This window comes from Zalophus californianus, chromosome 15, assembly GCF_009762305.2.
Source record: "Zalophus californianus isolate mZalCal1 chromosome 15, mZalCal1.pri.v2, whole genome shotgun sequence".
NCBI classification, from domain to species: domain Eukaryota; kingdom Metazoa; phylum Chordata; class Mammalia; order Carnivora; family Otariidae; genus Zalophus; species Zalophus californianus.
The window spans coordinates 11012419-11035786 of NC_045609.1; the positions used below are offsets into that span (position 1 = coordinate 11012419).

Consider the following 23368-nt stretch of genomic DNA (forward strand, 5'->3'; position numbering starts at 1 on the left):
GACAGGACAAGTATGGCAAATAAAAGCTTTGAAACTTGTCAAGAAAAGACTTCAGTGGTAGAACTCTCTCTTAGGACTAGGGAAAAGTTCTAAATCAGGTTGTGTGTGTTTTTTTTTTAATCAAGGGTAAATTTCTGTGAAATTTCAAGCCAGGCTCCAATTGTGCAGTGACTTCTTGTGAAAGCTTAGAACCATGAAGGTACCGGGGGTCCTTAAAGGCCCCAACAGTGTTTACCGAGCGCTCTTTGGCTAAGTATTTGCCACACACTTGACACAGAATATTCTCACTTAACCCTCAAGAATACTACTACCGTGAGATACTATTCCCATTTTACAGAAGAGAAAACTGAGTGTCCAAAAGGTTGTAACTTAGCCAAATTGCATAGCTCACAAGTGGCAGAGCTCAGACTCATACCCAAATGTGGAAAATGAGAGAGGATGGTCTTCTAAAGTCAATAAGCTACTAGAATAAGTGCTACCCTGAGCAACTTTGGGGAAGCCTCTTTTAGCTAAAAGGTACCACATTTTTCCTAAGCTTGGAATTGCCTGGATTGCAATGTTTAAAGTAATGCAGCTGCAGACTATAGCCTAAAGTGAATGAAGCTGGGGGAATCACCCTTTCCAAAGGAGGCCCACCTGCATATCACAGCAGGTGTGCCCCTGAAGCCAGTTTCTTCTGTATATAAAGAACCTCACGGAGCATGGGGAGCTCTGGTTCTTGGGAAACAAGGCAGGTCTTACGGCCAGTGGGGGCTCCTAGCGGCGCTATGTGGCTGCTACAGTCCATCTTGCTCTGTTTTCCCTTGGCTCTTGCTTCGAGCAGCCACCAGAAGCCGGAGGCACCAGATTATCCTGGTGAACTCCACTGCGGGCTACAGAGTCTTCAGTTCACCATAAACGTGAGCCAGGGGACAGCGACTCCTGCACTGATAGCTTGGGGTAAGTTTGCTGACTCACTGGGCTTAGCCCTCTAGCTTCCTTCCCCTCCTAACACTCTCCGCCTTTGGTAAACTCTGCAGCCTCTCCTACCGACTGAATCGTCTCAAATAGAACTTCTCTTCCCAATCGGAGCCCCCTCTTGTTCCTCTCTCTTCTTGCTGCTTCCCCCTTGGGGTCTGACGGCAAACCTGGCTGTCCTTTCCCAGCACTGAGGACTGTGGTGACTGACCCCCCCCCCCCGTGCTTTTTTGCTCCCCCCTGCCCTCCAGACAACCGCGGGCTGCCACACAGGCTGCAGAATGACTCTGGCTGTGGTATCTGGCTAAGGGAGGGCCCAGGCAGCTCCACGGTATTAGAAGCCTCTTACGGCAGCTGCTATGTCACTGAGTGGACCAGGATGACCCAGTCACCAGGAATGCTGAGACCCCCTGCACCGCCATCAGGGGTGACTCCCCAGGACCCCCACTATATCATGCTACTTGGAGTTGAAGAAGCAGATGTGGCCGGACACAGCATGGTTACGAAGACAAAGATGCTCAAGTGTCCTACGGACCGCCCAGGTAAGGGCTGGAAACTTTCAGGGTCTGGGTGGTGCGCTCTTGAGCCTCCTCTACCCGCTCTGTGCAGTGACAGTGACATGAAGGACCGTCCTCCAGCTCCCCTGCACATGCGGTCCTTAAGATAACTACCACATGAGTGATCAGATGACTCGGTGCAAGGCACTGTGGAGGGCAGAGCGCTTCGCCGTCCCCTCCCCTGTCCTAACCAGTGCGGTATATGCTATTCCTTCCCCCGCCTGGTAAGCTCTTGGTGAGCAGCAGAGCTGGGATTCGAACAAGAATTTACCCAAGGTGGGGGGGGGCGGGGGCACATGGGTGGCTCATGGGTGGCTCGGATGGTTAAGCGTCTGCCTTCGGCTCAGGGTCCTGGGATCGAGCCCCACATCGGGCTCTCTGCTTGGCGGGGAGCCTGCTTCCCCCTCGCCCTCTACTGTTCCCTCTACTGTGCTCTCTCACTCTCTCTGTCAAATAAATAAATGAAACATCTTTAAAAAAAAAAAAAAAAGAATTAACCCAAGACCAGGAGCTCCTTGGTCTTGAGAAGTGTAGGGAAAGAAGCTGAAGCTACTAAGGATACTTGGCAAATGCCTCTGAGGATCAACTGTGCCCTGAAAACAGGGCTCAGGCCTTTCAGCTGGAGGCTCCTTAATCACTTACCTGGGGAACTAGCAGGAAGTGTGACTCCTACTCAGCTTCAGCAAATCTTGTCTTGCCCTCTGCAAGCCCTACCTCAAAGTCCTAAGGGATTCAAACCTGTAGTGCACTCTTCTCCTCTGCCCTGTATCCAAAATCTAATCCAGAGAGGTAACACAGATAAAATGCAGAATCCCAGTCCCCGTATCAGACCTGCTGTACCAGAACCCGCACTTCAGAAAGACCCCCCAGTAACTCGCCGTGCGGGAGGACTGAGAAGCACCTCTGCAGAACAGAAGAATTCTTTGCTTGAAGGAAAAAAGGAGCCCCACTGCTTCTACTGATCTTGCTGGTATTCTCTTTCAAGAAGTACTAATTTCAGGGGACTTAAGATTTACTTAACTTTCGGAAACTTAATTGCTAGTATATAATATAGACCTACCCGGATCATCTGGACATCTGTGGGAATTTTAATACTTTGTAACGAAATTTTTCTTTTCTTAAGACACAACTTCGTTATCTAGCTCAAGTTACTCGCCTCTTCAAAACGTAGCCCTAGATGCTCCAAACGCTGACCTGTGTGACTCTGTCCCAGTGTGGGACAGGCTGCCTTGTGCTCCTTCACCTATCACTCAAGGAGACTGTGAGAAGCTTGGCTGCTGCTACAATTTGGAGGCAAGTTCCTGTTACTATGGAAACACAGGTGAGTTACTGCATCTCTGAAACCAGCTAAAGTACCAACAACTTGCAATTAAATCTGGAGAAGAGTGATCTTCCCTCCTCCCTACCCCTAGAAGACAAATGTTAAAGATGACCAGAAGTTAGTGTATAAGCAATCAGCATATCCTAGAATCCCTGACCCTAAGTGATCACTATTCAGACCCTAAGCTCTGAATACTGATAAGTAAAACAAAGCAAGTACTATTATCCCCATTTTATAAATGAAGCTAGAGCAAGGAGGTTAGATGCTTGGCCTGAGGTTGCTCAGTAAACGGTGGAGGCAACATTCAAACCCAGGGGCTCAATCCAGGCGCTCGTTCAGTCCTTCCGTTGAGCTCTGGACAGCTAAACTTGCACGGAGTCCACTCGGTGGGACTGCCAACCTCTTGGGGAGGGATCAAAACTCTCTAAATATTTAGCTGGCTCAAAACAGGCGGTATGACCTGTTTTCAGCACAGCCACTCTGGTTTTTTCAGTGACCTCACACTGTACCCAAGATGGCCACTTCTCCATTGCCGTGTCTCGGAAGGTGACCTCACCTCCGCTGCTCTTAAATTCTGTGCGCTTGGCGCGCTTGGCCTTCAGGAATGACCATGAATGTACCCCTGTGATGGCAACACGTACCTTTGCCCTCTTCTGGTTTTCGTTTAATTCCTGTGGCACCACAAGACTGGTAAGAACAGTTGGCCTTTGGCTCTGTTCCTAACTCTAGAAGTCGGATAGAAATGTCCTAGCGACTGGAGGGAGAGGTGGACTAGCTTAGCCCTGAAGGAGAGAGCTGACCACTGCTTGGTGCATATGATGGTCTCTAGGACGGAAGAATGCTTCACCATTGAGAAAGCAGAAACCTCCCCTGGGCATTCAGCTAAGATCACAGCTGTGCTCCAGCAAGGGGCTAGTACTTCTACCAAGCCATAGACGAGAGGAACAAGTAATAGTTTCTTCTCGCCACACTGCCCTGGAAAGCAAGCGGGTTGGCTGACATTGCAGTCCTGTTCCTGGCTGCCTCTATGATAAGCCCTATCGCCTTATCCTGAGGTAAAGTGAAGTGATAATGTCCCAGGTTAGTTGCCACCTGCTTTTGCCTCCACTCAAGGAGCAGAAAGTGCAGCCTAAAATAGCCTAGCACTGCTGATTATTGAGTCAGAGCAAGTTCTGAGTGAAGTGACACCTGGCTAGCAGGAATAATACTTCTTTCCCCATACTTCTAGATCATTGGAGACCAGGCAGTATATGAAAATGAGCTGGTCGCAGCTAGAGATGTGAGAACTTGGAGCCATGGTTCTATCACCCGTGACAGTATTTTCAGGTAAAGGTCTTAGTTAACCTGACCCTGCTTGACCAGAATGCCTTCCCTCCCATAAAACAGGAGTTCTAGGGTAAGCTCTGAATCCACAGAACCTCTCCTCATGACAAGAGAACCTCTCCTCATGACAAGAGAACCTGTCTCCTGCCTTGGTTGTCCGATCTCAAGGACCATTATTTAAGTCACTGCCATCAAACTCCCCTGGACTCCTATTTCACTTGCGTGGACTCTCATTTTGGCCGTCTCCCTCCATAGTCCATGCTGTAATAAAGAATCCCCTCAACACCTCAGAAGATTGCACCCTTAAAGCTTCCTCATTGTCTTGCCACAGCTTAAACTTGGCGTCATGAATGTAACCTGAAGGACCCTGCATCAAACACCTCCTACTTTTCTCTTCAGCCCCACCTCCTCGAACACCCTCCATCCCTCACTCACTATTCCCCAAACTCAGACTGAAGTCCCTTGAAGATTCTATAGAAGGACAAACTGGTGTCCATTCTCTGTTCTGTCAGCTGTTTCTCTCCCTCCCCTTACCTCCATTACTTTCTATCTTCCTTCAAGACCTCTCCCTGCAAGCTCTTCCCTAATTACCCTCTCTACAGAAAGCACCTGTTTCTCACAGTACTACATTGACACTGATCCCATCTACACATTGGTCTCCTGAACTAAGATCTAGCTCCCACAAGCTCAGGAACCATACCCCCTCATGTTTACAAACTTGTCCAGCACCTAGCATGTAATGGTTCCTAAAACCTTCAAAAACTGAACGGTGGCATGGCCCATCCTACCACCCACACTAGCTAAGAAAGCTCTTGTTTTTCTGTAGGCTTCGAGTTAGCTGCAGCTACTCGATCAGTAGCAATGCCTTCCCGGTTAATGTCCAGGTTTTTACGCTCCCACCACCCCATCCTGAGACCCAGGCTGGACCCCTCACTCTGGAACTCAAGATTGCCAAAGGTAAGACCCACTTGGCTGGAGCATCTGGCCTACAGTCTAAAGCCCTGTCTCTTTTCTGGGCATTAAGAGAACTTTGTAATGAGACACTTGCTGGAGGTGTTTATGTGTATATGCTCTGTCTCAGGCAATGTAGAGGTTCCTAATTCTGGTTTTACTGCTTCAACTCCTTTTGGCCTCTTGCAGATAAGCAATATGGATCCTACTACACTGCCGGTGACTACCCAGTGGTGAAGCTACTTCGGGATCCCATTTACGTGGAGGTCTCTATCCGCCACAGAACAGACCCCTACCTGGGGCTACTTCTCCATCACTGTTGGGCCACACCCAGCACAAACTCGCAGCATCAGCCCCAGTGGCCCATGCTGGTGAAAGGGTAAGTGGCTCTTTCATGCACCTGTGCTGGAGTCCCTCCGAGAAGCCCCTCCTGACTGCCAGATATCTTTGCTTAGATGCCCCTACGCTGGAGACAACTATCAGACGCAGCTGATCCCTGTCCAGAAAGCCCTGGACCCTCCATTTCCGTCTCACTACCAGCGTTTCAGCATTTTCACCTTCAGCTTTGTGGACTCAGTGACAAAGGCACTTGGGGGACCGGTATGATGCTTCCCTCTGTGTTCCTCAGCAGGGCTCAGAAGACCACCCCCCCAACTCAGAATTGTTTCCACATCCTACCACTCCGTGACCAGGACTGCCCTTTAAATGTAGTTGTTGGTACTCTCTCAGAGCCACCACTGATCCCAAAGCCATGAGTGACATTTGCCTACTGGACTCTACTTCTTTAGTGGTATTGTGATGTCATCTTGGGAGGTCAAGATTTTCTGATAACTTTCTTTCAACTTCTTCCCGGGGAGTTAAGTTTGAAGACTTGTGATGTGGTTCTACACCATGTTCTCCATTCTGTTGGCTCCCAGGTGTATCTGCACTGTAGCGCATCTGTCTGCCAGCCTGCTGGGACACCATCCTGTATGATAACCTGTCCTGTTGCCAGGCGTGAGTATCCAAGCTGTCCACACTGGAGGACAAACTTGAAATAATCTTGAGTCCCACTGCTAACCTTCTTTAGCCTGTAAGCAAATGATTCAAAGTAAAGATTCATCTTATTAATGAGGCTGCATTAGGCATTTTATGATGCAGTAGAACAGACAACCAGCTTCCTAGAATTCCAGGCCTTTTAAATATAAGTTACAAATCCTCAAGTCTCAGCCTTAGTCAAAATGTATATGGAAAAAGCTAAGTGAGGACTCAAACTGGCTCATGACCTACACATGGCTCAGTCTAACAAAACACTTATCTGGCTAGTTCACAAATCAAGCCATTTACACCTGCTTGAAGGCAAGTCTAGCAACATTGCCTGAAGATCTATAGTTGGCATATGCCTGCAGACAGTAGGTGCTCTAGTTGGTCAGACCCAGTCCTCCTATAATGTGTGTGTACTCCTAGCTGGTCCACTAACTTTCACCTGTCTAGCACCTGAATTAATTGGGATTCATGACCCCTAAAGCTTTAAGTCCCTTCTTGGGGTGGGAGGAGACTCATAGTAATGTAATGATAGTAATGAAATACTTCAATAAATATTTAGAACCTAACTCCGATGACATCTATTCCATACCTTTCTAAAAGAAATGGCTATGCTCCTAAAAGAAATGGATACCCTTCTAAAAGAAAACTTAGATCCTATAACTGGCAATAGAAATAGGATCAAACAGCTTTGCTCTGTTACTGTCTTACCAGTTACCTTTGTAGCTTAGGAAAAGGTCTTGATATTAACATATTTCTGTCCAAATACCTCTTCTACAGAAGAATGGCAGTTTGGGGAAAGTGTAATCTCTATTATCAAATTCTGGTGAAAATGAGGTAGCAGGGTTAGGTACAAAGTCTTAGACTTGTTTGAGTTTCTATTAACACACTTAAGACATGGAACAAAACTGTACATATTGAGGGACCTAACTCTCCCATTCCTACATCACCATGTGCAAAAAATCCTGACTAATCCCTAGCTCTCCTCTCTCCAACAGGAAGAAGAAACTCTAACATCCATTTTCACAACTATACTGCTAGCATTTCTAGCAAGGGTCCCATGATTCTACTCCAAGCCACTAAGGACTCCTCAGAAAAGCTCCATAAAAACTCAAGTGAGTGGGCAGAGACTTTAGCTACTGGAAGCCCCTTACCTGAACCAATAATCAAGCCAAAGCTACTTCCTCATCCCTAATTTTTCTCCCTTGCTGATATGACCGATGTGAATCTCAAATTGACCGGCTTGTTTTTCCTATACCTAAAGATGTCTTTTTCAGGATACAGAATCACTTGGTCTTGGCATACATTAACCTACCTTTCTACCCTACAGGTTCTCCTGTAGATTCCCAAGCTCTGTGGATGGCAGGCCTTTCTGGGACCTTAATCATTGGAGCCTTGTTAGTGTCCTACTTGGCTATCAGGAAATGGAGATGAATTATTCCAGTTGTGTTAATAAAACCAGATTGCACTACCAGCCTGTGCCCAGCTTCTCATTTGAAAGAAAGTAAGTAAAATATCTGCTGTTGGCATCTCCTCTTTCTAGCTTGGGGTAGTATTTTGCATGACAATAGAATAACAACATGATACCCTAGGCCTCTACTCCAGCCCTTCTAGCTTCTGAATAGAACGTTTCAGTAGATTCATAGTTGGTTGACAAATCAGGTAGTATATACAAGAACTATAGAGAGGGTTACAAGCTTAAGAGAGGTATAAAACAAAACTCTTCCACAAAATCAATCAAACTAAAGTAGAACTAGCCTAGAGCTAGTGTGGAATCTTCTAGACAGTGTGCATCAGGATCAAAGGAGGGCTGATGGGTGAAAATCGATTACTAGCCCCACCCCCAGAATTTAAATAGGTCTGAGCTAAGGCTTAAAAACTTGCATTTCTAACCATTTCTCAGGTGATTATGGTATTCTAAGCATCACACTGAAAACCAATGTCTAGAACAGTGACTAAAAGGAATTATCTGATCATGGATTGGTCAACTGGAAGTGGTTTGATCAGAAGAGGTTTAGTTTTGAGCCAGACCAACAAGTAATTCCCTAGTTTAATAGTCCTTAAGACTAATAGAAACACATGGTGACTTCTCAAGGTAAATCTTCTGCTCAAAGAACTCTCTAGTAACTAACACTGTTGGCCAGACTGTCAGTCTCTACTCTCATCATGGTGGAGTTCTGAAATTAATGCTGGTTAAACAAAGTTTCCCCATTTGTCTGCAGGGAAGAACTTTTAGGTTGCTTTATATTTCAGCAAAGTTAAAGGCATTAATCTTGGTACTTAAATACCTGCTTTGTAGGCAAGTCAACTCCACTTCAAACTGCTTCTAGGCAGGGACTGAATATTTCCTTATTCAACTGACAGGGACACTATATGCTTTTTATGTGACAGGAACTATCCTACATGCTGGAATAACACACTTGAGCTTCATGAAAACCTAAAGAGGTAAACATTCATCCCTGATTTCCAGGATTTGGAACACCTATAAAGCCAAGTAACTTACCCAGTATCACTTAGTCAACTAATGGCAAGGCTGGACCATGAATTCAAGTCTGATTTCAGATATTGTGCTTTTAACTCCATATTCTACTGCAAATACTCAGTTCTTCCATAGGACCAATTTCCAGTGGTACAGAGATTCAGCTTGACCAAAGTTTTTCTGAAGCTTGCCTGTTGCCTAGAACAAAGGTCTGGGACTAATGACTGACTACCCTCTGTGCTAAAGAGGAAGAACAATGATCTTCGATTGCCGTGGTGATAATGGTTAACTTGGTCCCTAAACAAGGGTAACTGTAGGTTACCTGGGCAATCATGAGTAGATGTATTAAATACAACTAAAATTTGTATCACTTAGGTAAAGCATAATTTGAGATTTTTATACCCATGTATATTTATAGTACATCACAATTTGCAGGTTAAAAATTAGCTAGAAGTACCATATTTTTAGGTCTCCTAAGATTTACAGTTAAACAGGTTCATGTACCCAAATTGTTCCAAACATAAGTCTTCTTGTAGCTGAACAAAGTAGGTGTTTCCAAACTTAAAATTCTTATACTAGCCACACTTCATGTGTCTGTAGCCACATCTGGCTAGGAGCTACTTGAGCTAAGAGCTACAGCATGCATGAAGTCACTAAATTCAAACATGTACCAGACATTCTATGTGACAGGCATTATACTAGCATGGAAAGTAAAGCAACATAAACCATGAAAAATGTCCCAGCAACAAGGGCAGACAAATGTCTGATGGCAAATAAGGGGGCGGGGGGGATCAAAAGAATGATGGGAAGAAGAATTGCCAAGTCCTGTCGTGCTCTGCCTGTGAGAACACTAAGTGGATATGGCCATGGGTTCTTGATTCATTCCACTAAAAGCAAGTGTGTGGGGTCCTGTAAATGAAACCGATTATGCCAAGTATCTGGTTTACAACAGAGAAAAGAAGGCTCCGGTAGCAGAGTACCTGGCATGTTAAGTTATTCACTGACAATGGACTTTTTTTTTTTTTTTTTTTTTTTTTTTAGAAAGAACATGAACAGTGGGGAGGGAGAGGGAGAATCCCAAGTAGACTCTGTGCTGTGCTCAAGCCTGACCTGAGGCTTGATCCCATGGCCCTGAGATCATGACCTGAGCCAAAACCAAAATGTTGGATGCTTAACTGAGCCACCCAGGTGTCCCCCACTTTTTTTTTTTTTTTTTTTTTTGAGGAAAGGTAGTAACATCTATAGTTATACTAGAGCCAATCAAAGGAAGAAAAAAATCCTGGTGCTTAAGCCTTGACCTAGAACCTGCCAGGTTCTCTCTAGCAGGGCTTCTCAGGTTGCTTATATTAATGTCCTGTGAGCCTCCAAAGGGAGCTAAAAACTATTTTGAAAACATATTTGACCATGGAAACGTGTCTCCCCCCCACCCCCGAGAATCTTACAGTAGTGTTCTACAGAACATACTTCTATAGATCTAGGGTGTTTCTGCTTTCCTAACCATGGAATCCTTATTGGAACTTAGCCTGCTCAACAGGGAGAAAGGAATATTGCAGGGAGAAATTATTACAGTATACCTCTGAATTGAAAAGTCTCTGGCCAAAACTACCTAGCTTAAAGTTAAATCATTGCTCTAAAGCGAAATATCAGGACCATTAATTTGAGTAGCTTATTAATACATAGTCTCTTAGCTAAATTGGAAACTTTATTATCCCCAGAGGGGATAATTCTAAACATTCTCAAATTTATACTACTTTTTGGCATTTGTCTAATTTTAAGAGACTTTTTCTGGTAACTTTTTATAAGCTTATATTCCCACCCCAGACTCTTCCCTACCTTCACAAAACCCTCCAAACTTAATGAAACAGATTTCTAGATAATAATTCTTTACCCATGGACTAAAGGACTGTTGAAATCTAGCTACAATAATGTAATTCACTCTTGTATGTTTTAGGTTTTTCCTGGATAAAATCATAGGTGATTTTTTTTATTCCTCTGTGTGTAATTAGATATCTCTAATTATCTTGCCAAGTCTTCACATGATAACATAGCCTCTCTTGGTGGCTCCCTAGGCCTGTTACACAGCTGTCAGCCTATGATTTCCCTTTGAGGTCTTCCCTTTCTCTTGGATGAGTTCTAGGTCATGTTTCAGTTTACTTAGCTCTGGCAGCATATATCATTTTTTGTATTCATTTGAGAAAGAATGGCATAGAAGGCAAACTTTAAGAACTTGGATGCCTGAGAGTATCCTTCTCCCTGCCCCTCCCCCCAAGCTGGCTCTTGACAGTTTAGCTAGGTATCAAATTATAGATAAGTGGCCTATTCTCTATTTTGAAGGTATTGCTCCGTTGACTTCCAGGTTTCAGTGTTGTAGCCTGTTATTCTGACTTCTGATCACCTGTCTTTGGCTATTCCATATGCTTTAGAACATTCTCTATCACCATTCTCTGGTCTTCTTCTATCTGTGATTTGTTGCTAGAAAAGAATTATAAGGGGGGTGCCTGGCTGGCTCAGTCGTTAAGCATCTGTCTTCGGCTCAGGTCATGATCCCAGGGTTCTGGGATCGAGTCCCACATCGGACTCCCTGCTCAGCGGGAAGCCTGCTTCTCCCTCTCCCACTCCCCCCCCCTGCTTGTGTTCCCTCTCTTGCTGTATCTCTGTCAAATAAATCTTTAAAAAAAATATATTAAGGGATGCCTGGGTGGCTCAGTTAAGCATCTGCCTTCACCTCAGGTCATGATCCCAGGATCCTGGGATTGAGCCCTGTGTTGAGCTCCCTGCCTAGCCAGGAGTCTGCTGCTTCCCCCCCACTTTGTGCATTCTCTAACAACAAAAAAAAAAATTTAAATCTAGAGTACATGCTTTTGAACTCAAGGAAAATTCTTATTTCTGATTTACCCTCTCTTCTGTCTTGTCTCTATCCCCCTGGTTCATTTCCAGAGGAAATGTTCTTAAATTGCCTCTTCATTTCCTTGATTTGTCTTTAGTTTAGGCACATACTTTGAGACTTAGAAATATTGTACATTCTGACTTTTCAAATACAAATCTTGTTTATCCTGAATTGTCTTCAACTCCTTCCTTGATAGTATGTCTTCAAATATCAATTTTGTCCATTCATATGGTACTATAGCCAATTGGAAGCTCTGTGTAACTGAAGACTAATAAGTGCCAACTTTGACCACAAATTACCAGTGCTCATATTTCTTCCCCACTTATATGGATCTACTTGTTCAAAGTAACACTGGAAGAATCTAGGTCTATAACAATTATGTTTTCTACAATGTCTAACACCCCCAAATTCCAGGAATCCCTAATCCCAGGTCCATCTCTTCACTGCCAGGATGGAAGAAAGTAAATCCCCTAGTCATATGACAAAAGGATTAGAGGTTTAACAGTTCCTGATTTTAACTTATCGAGTCCTACTACATACAACGAAGCATATAAGGTGTACCAATGTTGTAGAGAGCCTGCTGAAAATATATCTGTTTAACCACCACCCTGATCAAAAGATAAATGAAGCAACCCCAGAAAGTCTCTTAATTTTTATTCCTGATCAAACTTCCTAGAGGTGCTAACTATTCTATCACCAGAGGTTAGTTTTACTTGTTCTTGAACTTCATATAAATGGAATCATACTCTTCTGTTTAGACTCTTTAGTGTCTGAGATCTACACTGCGTGTGTCAACAGTTCTTTTATGTACTACATTACATTAAATATATCAGTTTAGATGTGCCTGGGTGGCTCATTCACTTGAGTGTCCGACTCTTGATTTTTTTGGTTCAGGTCATGATTTCGGGGTCATGAGTTTGAGGCCCCCATCAGGCTCTGCACCAGCACAGACTCTGTCCCTCTCCCTCTGTTCCTCCGCCTGTTTGCTTGCTCGCTCTCTCCTTCCCCCCACCCCTTTCTCTCTCTCAAAATCATTTTAAAATATGAGCTCAGGGCACCCGGGTGCTCAGTTGGTAAAGTGTCGCCTTCGGCTCAGGTCATGATCCTGGGGTCATGGGATTGAGTCCTGCTTCAGGCTCCCCGCTCAGCAGGAAGTTTGCTTCTCCCTCTACCCTTCCCCCTGCTCATGATCCATCTCTGTCTCTCTCCTCTCTCTATCTCTCTCTCAAAATCTTGAAAAAAGAATAAACTTTTTATTTTTTCTCTTATTGATGAGCATTTGAGTTGTTTCCAGGTTGGGGTTATTAAACACCAGTAACCAGTCTCCTTCCTAGTGTACAACAACCTTATGCAATCTCCTACTCTGAAGCAAACTTGGTCCTGTGACAACAGAACATAGTAAAAGTGACAGTGTGACTGGGCATAGATTATAAAAGACTGTGCGGCTTCCGCCTTGTCTTTGGAGAAGCCAGTTGTCCTGCCACAGTAAGGATGCTGAAGTGGCCCTGAGGAGAGGGACTGAGCCCCTCACCAGCCAACAGCCATGTGAGCGCCTCCTTGGAAGAGAATCCTCCAGCCCCTATCCACATCTGCCTGCAACCTTATAAAAGACCTTGCACTAGAACCACCCAGCGGAGCTGGTTCTGAATACCTGCTCTACACAACCACGAGAAAGAAACGATTATTACTCTTACAAGACACTACATTTCTGGGGTGACTTTTTTAAAGGCACAATAGGTAACTAAAATTCCTTAGTTGTTTGTTCTTTTGTGGAGATGTCTCATCTTGGATGTGAAAAGGTAGAATTGTTCAGTCATGGGGAAGTGCATACTTCATAAGTAACTGCCCAACTGTTTTCCAAAGTATTTCTATTTTTGCACTCAGACTAGCTATTAGCTATGTAAAAGAGTTCTAATTGCAAATTCCTGAAGGATAGGCACCTATTTTCAGAGGTAAGACCTGCTATAGTCCAGTGTCAGCTCCTCCTCCTTAGGTTGTACCTAATCCAGCCTACAGGGGTCCCCTCTGCCATCACTCTAGTTTCGGATACTATGTGATTTGGGAACCGCAGATCCTATTAGACTGCTATGTCCTCAGTGTTAGCAAGCTGGGGGGCTGTTGCTCCTTGCGTCTAATCAGCCCATAAGCAAGGGAGCTTTAAAATAAGCCAATGAAATACCTTAGATTCATAAAACCTATAAAATTGAGAGACAAAAGGTAACATTTTCAGTCAATAAGGATGGAAATCTGCTGGTCATTGACCACTTAGGGACCTAAGAAGTGCTAAGATTCCATCATTTTGTCACTTTCCAGAGAAACAGAATTTCCTCTTAGGACAAATCTAAGAAAACCCAAAGCAGTTGGCAGATGATGGGAAATAACATCTTGACTTGAGCACCATGTACTGAAACTATATCTTCATGTTCAACAAAATAAACTCCCTTTTGTACTAGGAATTGAAATTACAGTGATCTATTTCAATGGCCAACAGAGAATTTACACAGTCTGAGAACAGGAGAAACAACAGAAAACAGAAAATTGAACCTGGCATCACAGTGACCATTATAGAGAAAGCCTATTGTTTTTAATAGAGATTGTTGGCCCCTGCCGCCCCCCTCTTCACCCAAAATATTCAGACCAGGATACTAGCTACATGAGTGTTGGTAAAACATTTAACCTCTACAGACTTGACTTTCTCACATCTGAAATAAGGACTAAATTATTTCTATCTTTCTGGATTTAAATTCTTGGCTCTTGGAATTTTCTGAATCTCCTTTGGTCATTTTCGTTGGTCCTGATTCCTGGTTATGCCTTAGAAATTCTACTTCCCATAATTCCTTGCTCAGGATTTTCATGCTGTAAGTTGGCGATGTGCTTTTGTCCTACACCACAGCATACTTCTGCCTTCTGAGAGCTAAAGCCTGGCTGTTTTTCAATAAAAGTCTGAGCAAGCCTTATTGCAATAGCCACAGGCCAGGGGGAGCAGAAATTAGAAGGTCCTACCACTCACCAACCTCTTCTCATTTTTTCCAAGAAGTACTCTTCTTTCATCCTTGCTGTTATGGAAGGGACCAAAGACCTTGACAAAGAGAAATAAATCACTTTCTCCAGCACCCCCAATAGCTGAGTTAGGTGACAAGAAATGGCCAAATCCAGTGAAATCTCTCAAATAGGTTAGGAGGGGAAGAAGCAGAGGACAAAGTGCTGACTGTAAAAAGATTGATGGTGGTCAAATAAAGAATTAGGCTTCAATGATACTGGACAAAATGAAATATACTGGTCAAGTTTTATCTTTTAATCTCAATATTGGAGTAAGGGCTGGATTATAATAGTTACTGCTGCATGTTTACCAGCCGTTCTTCCCATGTGCCTGTCTGGTAATTCATCGCCTCATCAGTACATAAGCGGGGCTCTCTCAGCATGTTGACTTTATTTTCCATGGGTCAAAGATACCTATGAGTTTAGTTCTCAAAGAAGCATCTGTTCTCTTATCCTCGTGATTATTTGGCCTTATTGTGTTCTGCAGGGTAAACCTAGGGGTGTTGGCAAGGAGGGGGTGAGGAGACAGGCACCAACCTAAGGAGAGAAACCCATTGTCTACCGGTCACTATTTCCTCATAGTGGCAAAGGGCGCACCCAGGAAGTGCCCTGAGACCAACAACATGGCCGTTGGGAGGTCTGCTTCCTGTTGCCCGTTGCCTTCACAGCTGGTTGTGCTACCCAGATCTCCTCAGACTCTCATCCTTAAAAATTCCCTTGTCCTTGTCCAGGACGAAGGGCCTGGCACAGCCTGGGAGCAGCAAATGCCAGAAACGGGGAACATTTGCTGAGTGAATCACACCAAACTATGACATAATTTAACCAGATTTAAAGGAGCCTAGAAAATCCCCAGAAAATGGTTGAATGTATCCAGAACATACTCATTCCCTAGGGTGGGAATCCCTGACCAGGCCGGCTTTTTAGGACACGGACTCTGCTTCTGTTAGCAACCCCTTCTTCACTCCCTGAGTCCTCACGGTCCACAGGAATGGAAAATGCTTCAGGATAAACAAAGGATTGTCCCTTTGAACAAACTCCAGTGTCTTAATCTTTTGACGATTAGAAAACCCACAGACTTTGTTATCCTATTAGAACACCCACAACTCATTTTTTTCCCTTTGAGGAAAAGTACTTTACCAAAGCATAAAAATGCCCCAAAGAAAAATTATAAATCCAATGGCAACTATAGCCCTTTTTTCTCTTCAGAAACCTAGTCTTTGGTTCTCATATAACTTAATAGTTATATTGAGATATAACTCACATTCCATACAATTTAAAATGTGTACTTCCATGGTTTTTCGTATACTCAGAGTTGTGCAACCACCACTCCACTCACTTTTAGAACCTTTTCATCAGCCCAAAAGAAATACCAATGGCAGTCACTCCCCTGCCCCTCCTTTCCCTAGCCCCTGACATCCCCTAATCTACTGCTTGTCTTTAGAGATTTGTCTATTCTGGAATATCTCACATAAATGAAATCATATAATATGGCCCTTTGTGACTGGTTTCTTTCATCAGTGTAACATTTTCAAGGTTGATTTATGCTATAGCATGTGTCAATACTTCTGTCCTTTTTATGGCTAGACAATATTCCTTGTTTCATTTTTTTTAGTTGATGGGCATTTGGGTTTTCATCTTTGGCCATTAGGAATAATGCTGGTATACATGTTTGCGTGTACAAGTTCTTGTGCAGACACAGGTTCTTATTTCTCGTGGATCTCGACCTAGGAGTAGATTATGGGGGTCATGTAGCAGCTCTATGTTTAACATTTTAGGAGCTTCATGAGTGTTTTCCAAAGTGAGTGTAGGAAGGTCCCATTTCTCCACATCCTCACCAACTCCTATTACCCGTCTTTTTGTCTTATAAGGCAACATTTGTAAACTATTTTTAAATATGAAAAAGTATAAAGACAATGAAAGGGCCCATAATCCTACCAAAAAAATATTAAAGTGTATGACTCAAAATAATACAAACCACGTACAAAAGCCAAATGAACAGAACAGAACTCCCACCGCCCCCCCCCACGCCCTGTTGCTCTTCCTGAAAGCAAGTCTTCGATGGTATCCTGCATGTCAGTCCTGAAACAAGCCTCAAGGGCACGTGTGTTTCAGTTTACGCGATGGTGACGACGCTTTTTGTGCCCTCCTGTACACAGTTGTCACCGTTGTTTTTCCCTATGGTATAGGTTAGCTGGTTAGCTGCCTCTTGTCCAAAAGGCCTATAGTTTTCAAAAAATAAGGAAGCCCAGCATGCCCATCAGGAGTCCTGAAGGGCAGAGTACTATCTGTTCCCTCTGTGTCTTCCCACAGGCCTAGTCAAACACAGGAAAACCATTTTCACAAGATCACTTTTCTTCGACCACGATGGGAAGGAGGAGCGTGTGTGTTGGCTTTTTTGCTGAGCACTCTAAAGTAAATCCCGGGTATGCGGAAGGCAGAGGCCAGGGTCAGTGGTGCTTTTATGTGCTTGCATCGTATTCTACATTAGGCTATTAGATCAGTCTCCGTGCTCCTGCTAATACTCTGCACATTATCTTCCTTGTCTCCCTCAAATGGTTTATACCTGCAAGCATGCTGTTTCTGGCATTTGCTGTTACCCAGGAAGCTGCAGAGACAAATGATGGGAAAGTGCTCATAAATAAGTCTGTCCATAATGAAGGCCAGGGAAGAAGCCCTCTGTCAAAGTCACATTTAAATTCGGTGAGTCAACCCTTTCTGCAATTAACATGCAGACAAGCTTAATATAATCTATTGGAGTGGCCTCCGTAACATGACACCAAAGCCCTGAGACACCTCCAGGACGACTTGGTGCCCTTGGTTTGGGGGCCAATTGACTTAATGTTCTGTGTTTCCTGTGAATAAGTCCTTCCCCTCAACTCACCCCACTGGCAAGATTATAATTCCCTAAATTCTCACTTTACCCTTTTCTTTTTTTTTTTTCTTTCTTTTTTTAATCTCTGGTACCTCAGGAACCATCTTCTTCTGGCCACAAAAAAAAAAATAAAATCTGGAATGTGGTAGCACAATGAAAGTACTTCTCCAGCTGAGGTCTGATAAATATACGAGAATATATTAATGGGAAAGTGGACAGAGCACAAAAACAGTGTGACTTAAATATGACATTTGCAATAAATATTTATTTCACGTTAACGATGAACTGGGTAAAATTAAAAACAAAATGAGATGCAGAATTAATCATGAGTCCACCCTGATGAACTTATCCAGGTGAAAGGTTATTCTATGAAAGAGATGGTGTTGAAAGGAAAATATTAATTTGTGCGTACCCCTGAAGAAAATGTTTAGAAAGCATAAAATAACAATCATCATTTTTAGCACATACAACATGCCAAACACTGTGTAAGCAATTTCCACGGATGATTTTAATGCTCACAATTATCTATGAAGTAGGCAATATTATGATGAACACCTTAAAAAAAAAAAAGATTTCTGAGTGTTATAAAGCTCAGGCTACACAGAAGAGCATGATTTATATAGCAGACCTGCAAGAATACTTCATGAATGAATGGCGAATTAATGTTGTCCGTGGACTACACCACAGAACCAAGCAGGCTAGCCCAGAGGTCAACACTCCTCCAGTTCTAAAAGTCTGGGAACTAAAGAAGAAACCAATCAAACCCCTAATTTTGCAAGACATGCCCATATATTCCAACTCAAAAAGCTTTTTGATTTTTTGCTTTACTACTTACCAGCTTCCACACAGCTTCAGAAACGGAAACCCAGAGCACTCATTAATCCACTTGGTAATCCAAATTTGGATTTGAATTTTCCCAATTCCAAAGAGCATGTCCTTTCTACAGTGGCACTTCCCTACATTCTTCCTCATTCTAATATTTCTCTTTATTTTCTCCACTTTAATTTGGAAGTATCAAATTACAGTATTCCATGTAAGCCTTGGCTCCATACCTCTGTTTAGGTGCTTGCACAGAATTTATGAATAGAAGCCAGTGGCCAGCGGTCTGCGCTCCCCTCCTTGAAGCTCAGCAGGAAAGCCTTCCCCGCTCAGTCCTTCTGTTGGTAGGTGTATTTTGTTAGTTAGTGTATTTGGATATCTACATCTGCATCCTTATCTCCATCAACAGGATGCTCAAACAACCTGTGGCTTAAGTCACTAATATGAGATGCCTTGACTTTTCATGTACCACAGTTCAACTCCTACCAAGACTTTGAGGATCTGAGCAATTTGTCTCAAAATAGCTCTTCTAGGGGCACCTGGGTGGCTCAGTTGGTCGAGTGTCTGACTCTTGCTTTCGGCTCAGGTAGGGATCTCAGGGTTCTAAGATCAAGCCCCATGTCGGGCACAGAACTCAGCGGGGAGTCTGCTTGTCCCTCTTCCTCTACTCCTCCCCCCTGCTCTCCCACTCTCCCGCACTCTCTCTCTCATAAGTAAATAAAATCTTTAAAAAGAAAAAAGGTAGCTCTTCTATCACATCAGTCCCCAGCAGGACCTTCAAGACCCTCCAATCCGCATAACCGCCTTCCCTTAACTATGCTCCTTGTCTATCCTGGCCCCTGAGGCTTCAGCTGCCTCTCTTAGGTCACTTGCTGGGGACTTCACGCAAGACCCCCGCTCTGACTGCAGCACACTCTTCCTCTCTGCCTTCAAACCCCTGTTCAAAATTCGCTATTCGCAGGAAGCTCCAGAGTATACTTTGGGAAGATGGAAAAGATGACATTCATATATAGAAAAGAGTTATGAGAATTAAATGGGATATGTTTAATCAGCTTAGCACAGTGCATGTCACCCACAAAAATGGTAGCGATTCATGGTATTGACATCACTATTATCACCATGGGATGGTTATTAAATATTATACTTTTAGTACAGAAATATAGCTGCACCTAAGAAGATGAGCAAGATTAATGAGCTATCCAGGACCCACTTCCATCCCTCCTTCCTGACAGAACGGTCATTTGAATCTACCGCACCCCACACCTCTGTGTTCTTAGGTGAAGCTGACCCCACCCCTGCTCGGGGAGGTGGCCTCGTTGGTCTAAGAGCCATCCCGTCTCCTTTATTAATAGCTGGTTCTGGAGTGAATGTGTGAACACACCCTGGCTCTGAGACTGGAGAATTCCTGTTGAGGGAATTTGGAAAAGGCTCCTCACTCCTAAGGGGGAGCTATCAGAGATACTCTCCTCTTCCTCCAGGTAACTGTGTGCAGCTCTGGCAGCTGACGCTGCTGAGTCCTGTGTGCTTTCTCTCTACCTTCAAAGGCTGAGCCTAAGGGGACAGACTGAAGTTAGGGAAAAATACCGGCGTTCCTGGCGACATCTCTGAGCCATGCAGTCATCCTATCTCTGGACTTGTAGAAATACATGGGAACAAATGTCCTTTTCGTTTAAGACAGATACCCCTCAAATATACCACAGCTGTTAAATATATAGACACAGGCAAAAACAGCAAAACCTGCTGAATGTTTATAGTATGCTGCCATCCTTCAGAGGAGCAGATAATCATGGGAAAACAAACTCTTAACTTATGTACCCAAAAGTCTCTTTTGAGTTTATCATGGGAGGTTGCCTAAGATTGTTTTGTTTTCCCACCCACCTGGTACTTTCCTGGGCGAGAATGAGGGGTGCACACTCCTTCATGGAAGCCAAAGTAAAATTCATTCCAAAATTCAAAGACATTCTCTTAAACACTCTTTCAGGGCGCCTGGGTGGCTCAGTCGGTTGAGCGTCTGCCTTCAGCTCAGGTCATGATCCCAGGGTCCTGGGATGGAGCCCCACATCAGGCTCCCTGCCCAGCAGAGAGTCGGCTTCTCCCTCTCCCACTGCTCCTCGCCCCGTGCTCACTTGCGTGTGTGCCCGCACTCTCGCTCTCATAAATAATAAATAAAATCTTTTTTAAAAACCCACTCTCTCGTCAGGCACGGTGTGAGGGAGGTACTAAGGATCAGAACTCACAGTCTAGAGAATACCTTACTGAGGTAATTGTAATACAGAGAAAGAGACAAGGAAGCGTACTGACTATGCCACATGCAGGGACCCAAAATGCGAGGGCTTAAAAAGCTGGGGGTCAAATTGGTGAATAATTGGCTTGGGAGGGACAGTCAGAGGGCTAAGGGCTTAGAAGGAGACAAAGGAGGACATTCCAAGCAGAAGAAAAAGCATGATCAAAGTCAGGGGGAGGCAACAAACAGCCCGATGTAGCCAACAGATGCCCAAGCATATGATAAAGCTATCAATCCGTAAACACTCTGAAAATGGTTCTAGAATGGTCAAGCAAACCAGAGAGCTGAAAGAAAACCATTCATATCAGTGAATTTCATATATAAAAAAGGTAACATTTCCAATCATTGCAGAAACGCTGAGGGATTTCACTTTTCACTCTACCACTATATTGTTTGAATTCTTTACAACATATTTATATATTATGTATGTTTAATGAAAATAGAAATTCTTTACGCCTTTTCATGACTGTAAAAGTAGACATGTGCATTAAACATTTAGAAAACATATAAAAGATAACAAGCATTACCCTTGGGTGCATGCTGTTCCAAAATTCTTATTATTTTTCTTTTTACCAAAGTAGGATTACGATTTATGTTCTGTTTCCATTTTACTACCCCTAGCCTCGTAGTTGTTTTAAAATATTTCTTTGACATTTCTCCCATTAAGAAGTAGAGCCTTACTGCTTCCCCTGAATGTGGGTCAGGCTTAGTGACTGGCTTCTAACCAATACAGTAGGTTGGAAGGACAGGGTATGAATTCTAAGGGGAGGTCATAAAAAAGATATTGTTTCTGTCTTCTGTGCTGCTGTTGTACAGCAAAATATAAAAAACAAATAACAAATACACCAATATATCACAGACATCTCAATGTTAACATAAGTCCGCATTATTATTAAATGGTGTGGCAAACCGACCTTAGCCAATCTGACCAAGTACAAATCTTTAAGTTCTTTTTGGTAGATAGTAGTAGCCACAGAATGTTTAGGTATTTGAGAGTTAGTTACTTCCCACCACGAATGAAAGCAAGGCTCGGCCCACATTCACACCCACACACATACACAGACGAGCAAACCATCTGTACCAAGAGCTAGGTGAAAGCCCAGCGCTGTGGGTATTTTGTTTTTGTTTTTGTTTTGTTTTTTTACCATTTTTGTCATGAGCTAGATCCCAAGACTTGACCTTTACTGCTCACCTACTTGTACCCACTGACCTTTGTGCCACATTTTTCCTTAAGCTCTTCTTTCCACATTAGCTCTTAACTCAGGCAAAGGACCCTGTGGGCATAACATCCCACGATGGAAACAGAAACTACCCCTCAAGCAATAGTGACTGCCCAGAGGAAGAGCTCCAGTGGCCCAAGTCCAGCCAGACCAGTTTGAGCTAAGCCCCCGACTCATGCCTAGGCAGATGGACCATGGAGTGACCCAGTTATCTCTACCTCATTATAGTACTAACATCTCCACCCAAAAGAACCTCAGCCTCATTTACATAACATGCAATGTGTGTACAGGCATGTTTCCTTAAGGCGCATGCACAGCTTTATGCTCATCTCTACATATGATGGCAAGGCTCCCCTTTCTGAATATTCATTCTAACCCTAAATAAAAGGAACCCATCCACCCTTGCTGGGGAGTCCCAGCTTTGGAAGTTATTCCCCGTGATTCTCCTTATTTGCTGCAAATGAAGTTTCCTTTGTGTTAATTCTACCTGTAACTCACCAAGGAGCAGATTCACATTGATTTGGTTACATCTTGAATGAAAGCTTCAGTCCGGCAATATAGAATATCTTAGAATTCAGTCAGCCTGGGCAAGCCGAAACCAGAATCCAGACCCAAATGGAGCACTGTTGAAAGACCCGCTCGAATCAGCCACCGGATTTTTTAGGATCAAGCTTCAAGGCATCACCCCTTCGGGTGTGGCCCACAGGCCTTGCTAAATTCTTACACCTTTTTCAGGTGAAGGTAGGGGGTATTTCAAATAACGAATTCAACCCATGATCTTAAATACCACTGATTTCGCCAATGAGGCCCATCTCTAACAATCATTAGGGTAATTAGCTAAGTCTGTGGGGCTGAGGAAACAATGGGAGAGAGGCTCCCTAGCTGTGGTCACACTGAGTGGAGGCTTCCTGATTAGAATGTTAGCTGACTATCCCTGCAGGGCTCAAATTTCTGAGGGAATAAACAGCTATATCCAGGGTGTAACTTTTTTTTTTTAAGGTTTGGTTTTGTTTTTAGTGATCTCTACACTCAACACAGGGCTTGAACTCACAACCCTGAGATCAAGAGTTGCATGTTCCACTGACTGCACCAGCAGGCCACCCCTCCAGGGTATAACTTTTAAAACACTGCCTGTGGTGAAATTTTTTAAAGCAAGTAACAGACATCACTGTAAACAATGCCATAGTATTCCAATGTATGTTTATACCAGACTTTTTAAAATCATGTTCATTTAATAAACATTTATGTCATGGTCCATTCTTTTTCATATGGGAAACAATTCAGAGATGAATGCCCTTTACATATATTTTTTGTGCCCTGTTCTAATTATTCTGTAACTGGGGTTCAAGGGTGCAAGAGCATCTGGCTCCAGGGGTCCCAAACAGACCAGGTTCAGTCACCTGCCACTGATAAAATCCAAAGGCTGAGATAAGTGGTAGTGACACAAGAAAGGAACTTATTTCCGTGAGGCCAACACTGGAAATAATGGGAGAAAAAGAAAGACCGGACTTTGTTGCAGCTCATAGGCTCCAGGCAGGATTCCTAATTGTAACTCCTACAGTTCCCACAAGGACTTTCTTTAATGTTTTACCATTATAGCTTTGCTCTAGTTAGTGTCACTTCACTCCGATAACCA

The 23368-nt window shown here is 43.6% G+C and overlaps 1 protein-coding gene across 2 annotated transcripts; it reads left to right on the plus strand.

Annotated features, from left to right (window-relative positions):
• The first annotated feature begins 712 nt into the window (after nucleotides 1-712).
• Nucleotides 713-7605, plus strand: ZP4 (zona pellucida glycoprotein 4). 2 transcript variants are annotated; one of them, XM_027596653.1, is made up of 11 exons: nucleotides 713-939; nucleotides 1209-1499; nucleotides 2686-2835; nucleotides 3329-3525; nucleotides 4064-4161; nucleotides 4985-5115; nucleotides 5299-5488; nucleotides 5565-5709; nucleotides 6027-6105; nucleotides 7131-7247; nucleotides 7463-7603. In XM_027596653.1, the coding sequence occupies exons 1-11, from the start codon at nucleotides 768-770 to the stop codon at nucleotides 7564-7566; spliced, it is 1674 nt and encodes a 557-aa protein (XP_027452454.1). In that variant the 5' UTR covers nucleotides 713-767; the 3' UTR covers nucleotides 7567-7603. The 2 variants fall into 2 exon arrangements, with proteins under 2 accessions (XP_027452454.1, XP_027452453.1); XM_027596652.1 differs by having other exon boundaries at nucleotides 738-939; nucleotides 2638-2835; nucleotides 7463-7605.
• Nucleotides 7606-23368: the final 15763 nt, after the last annotated feature.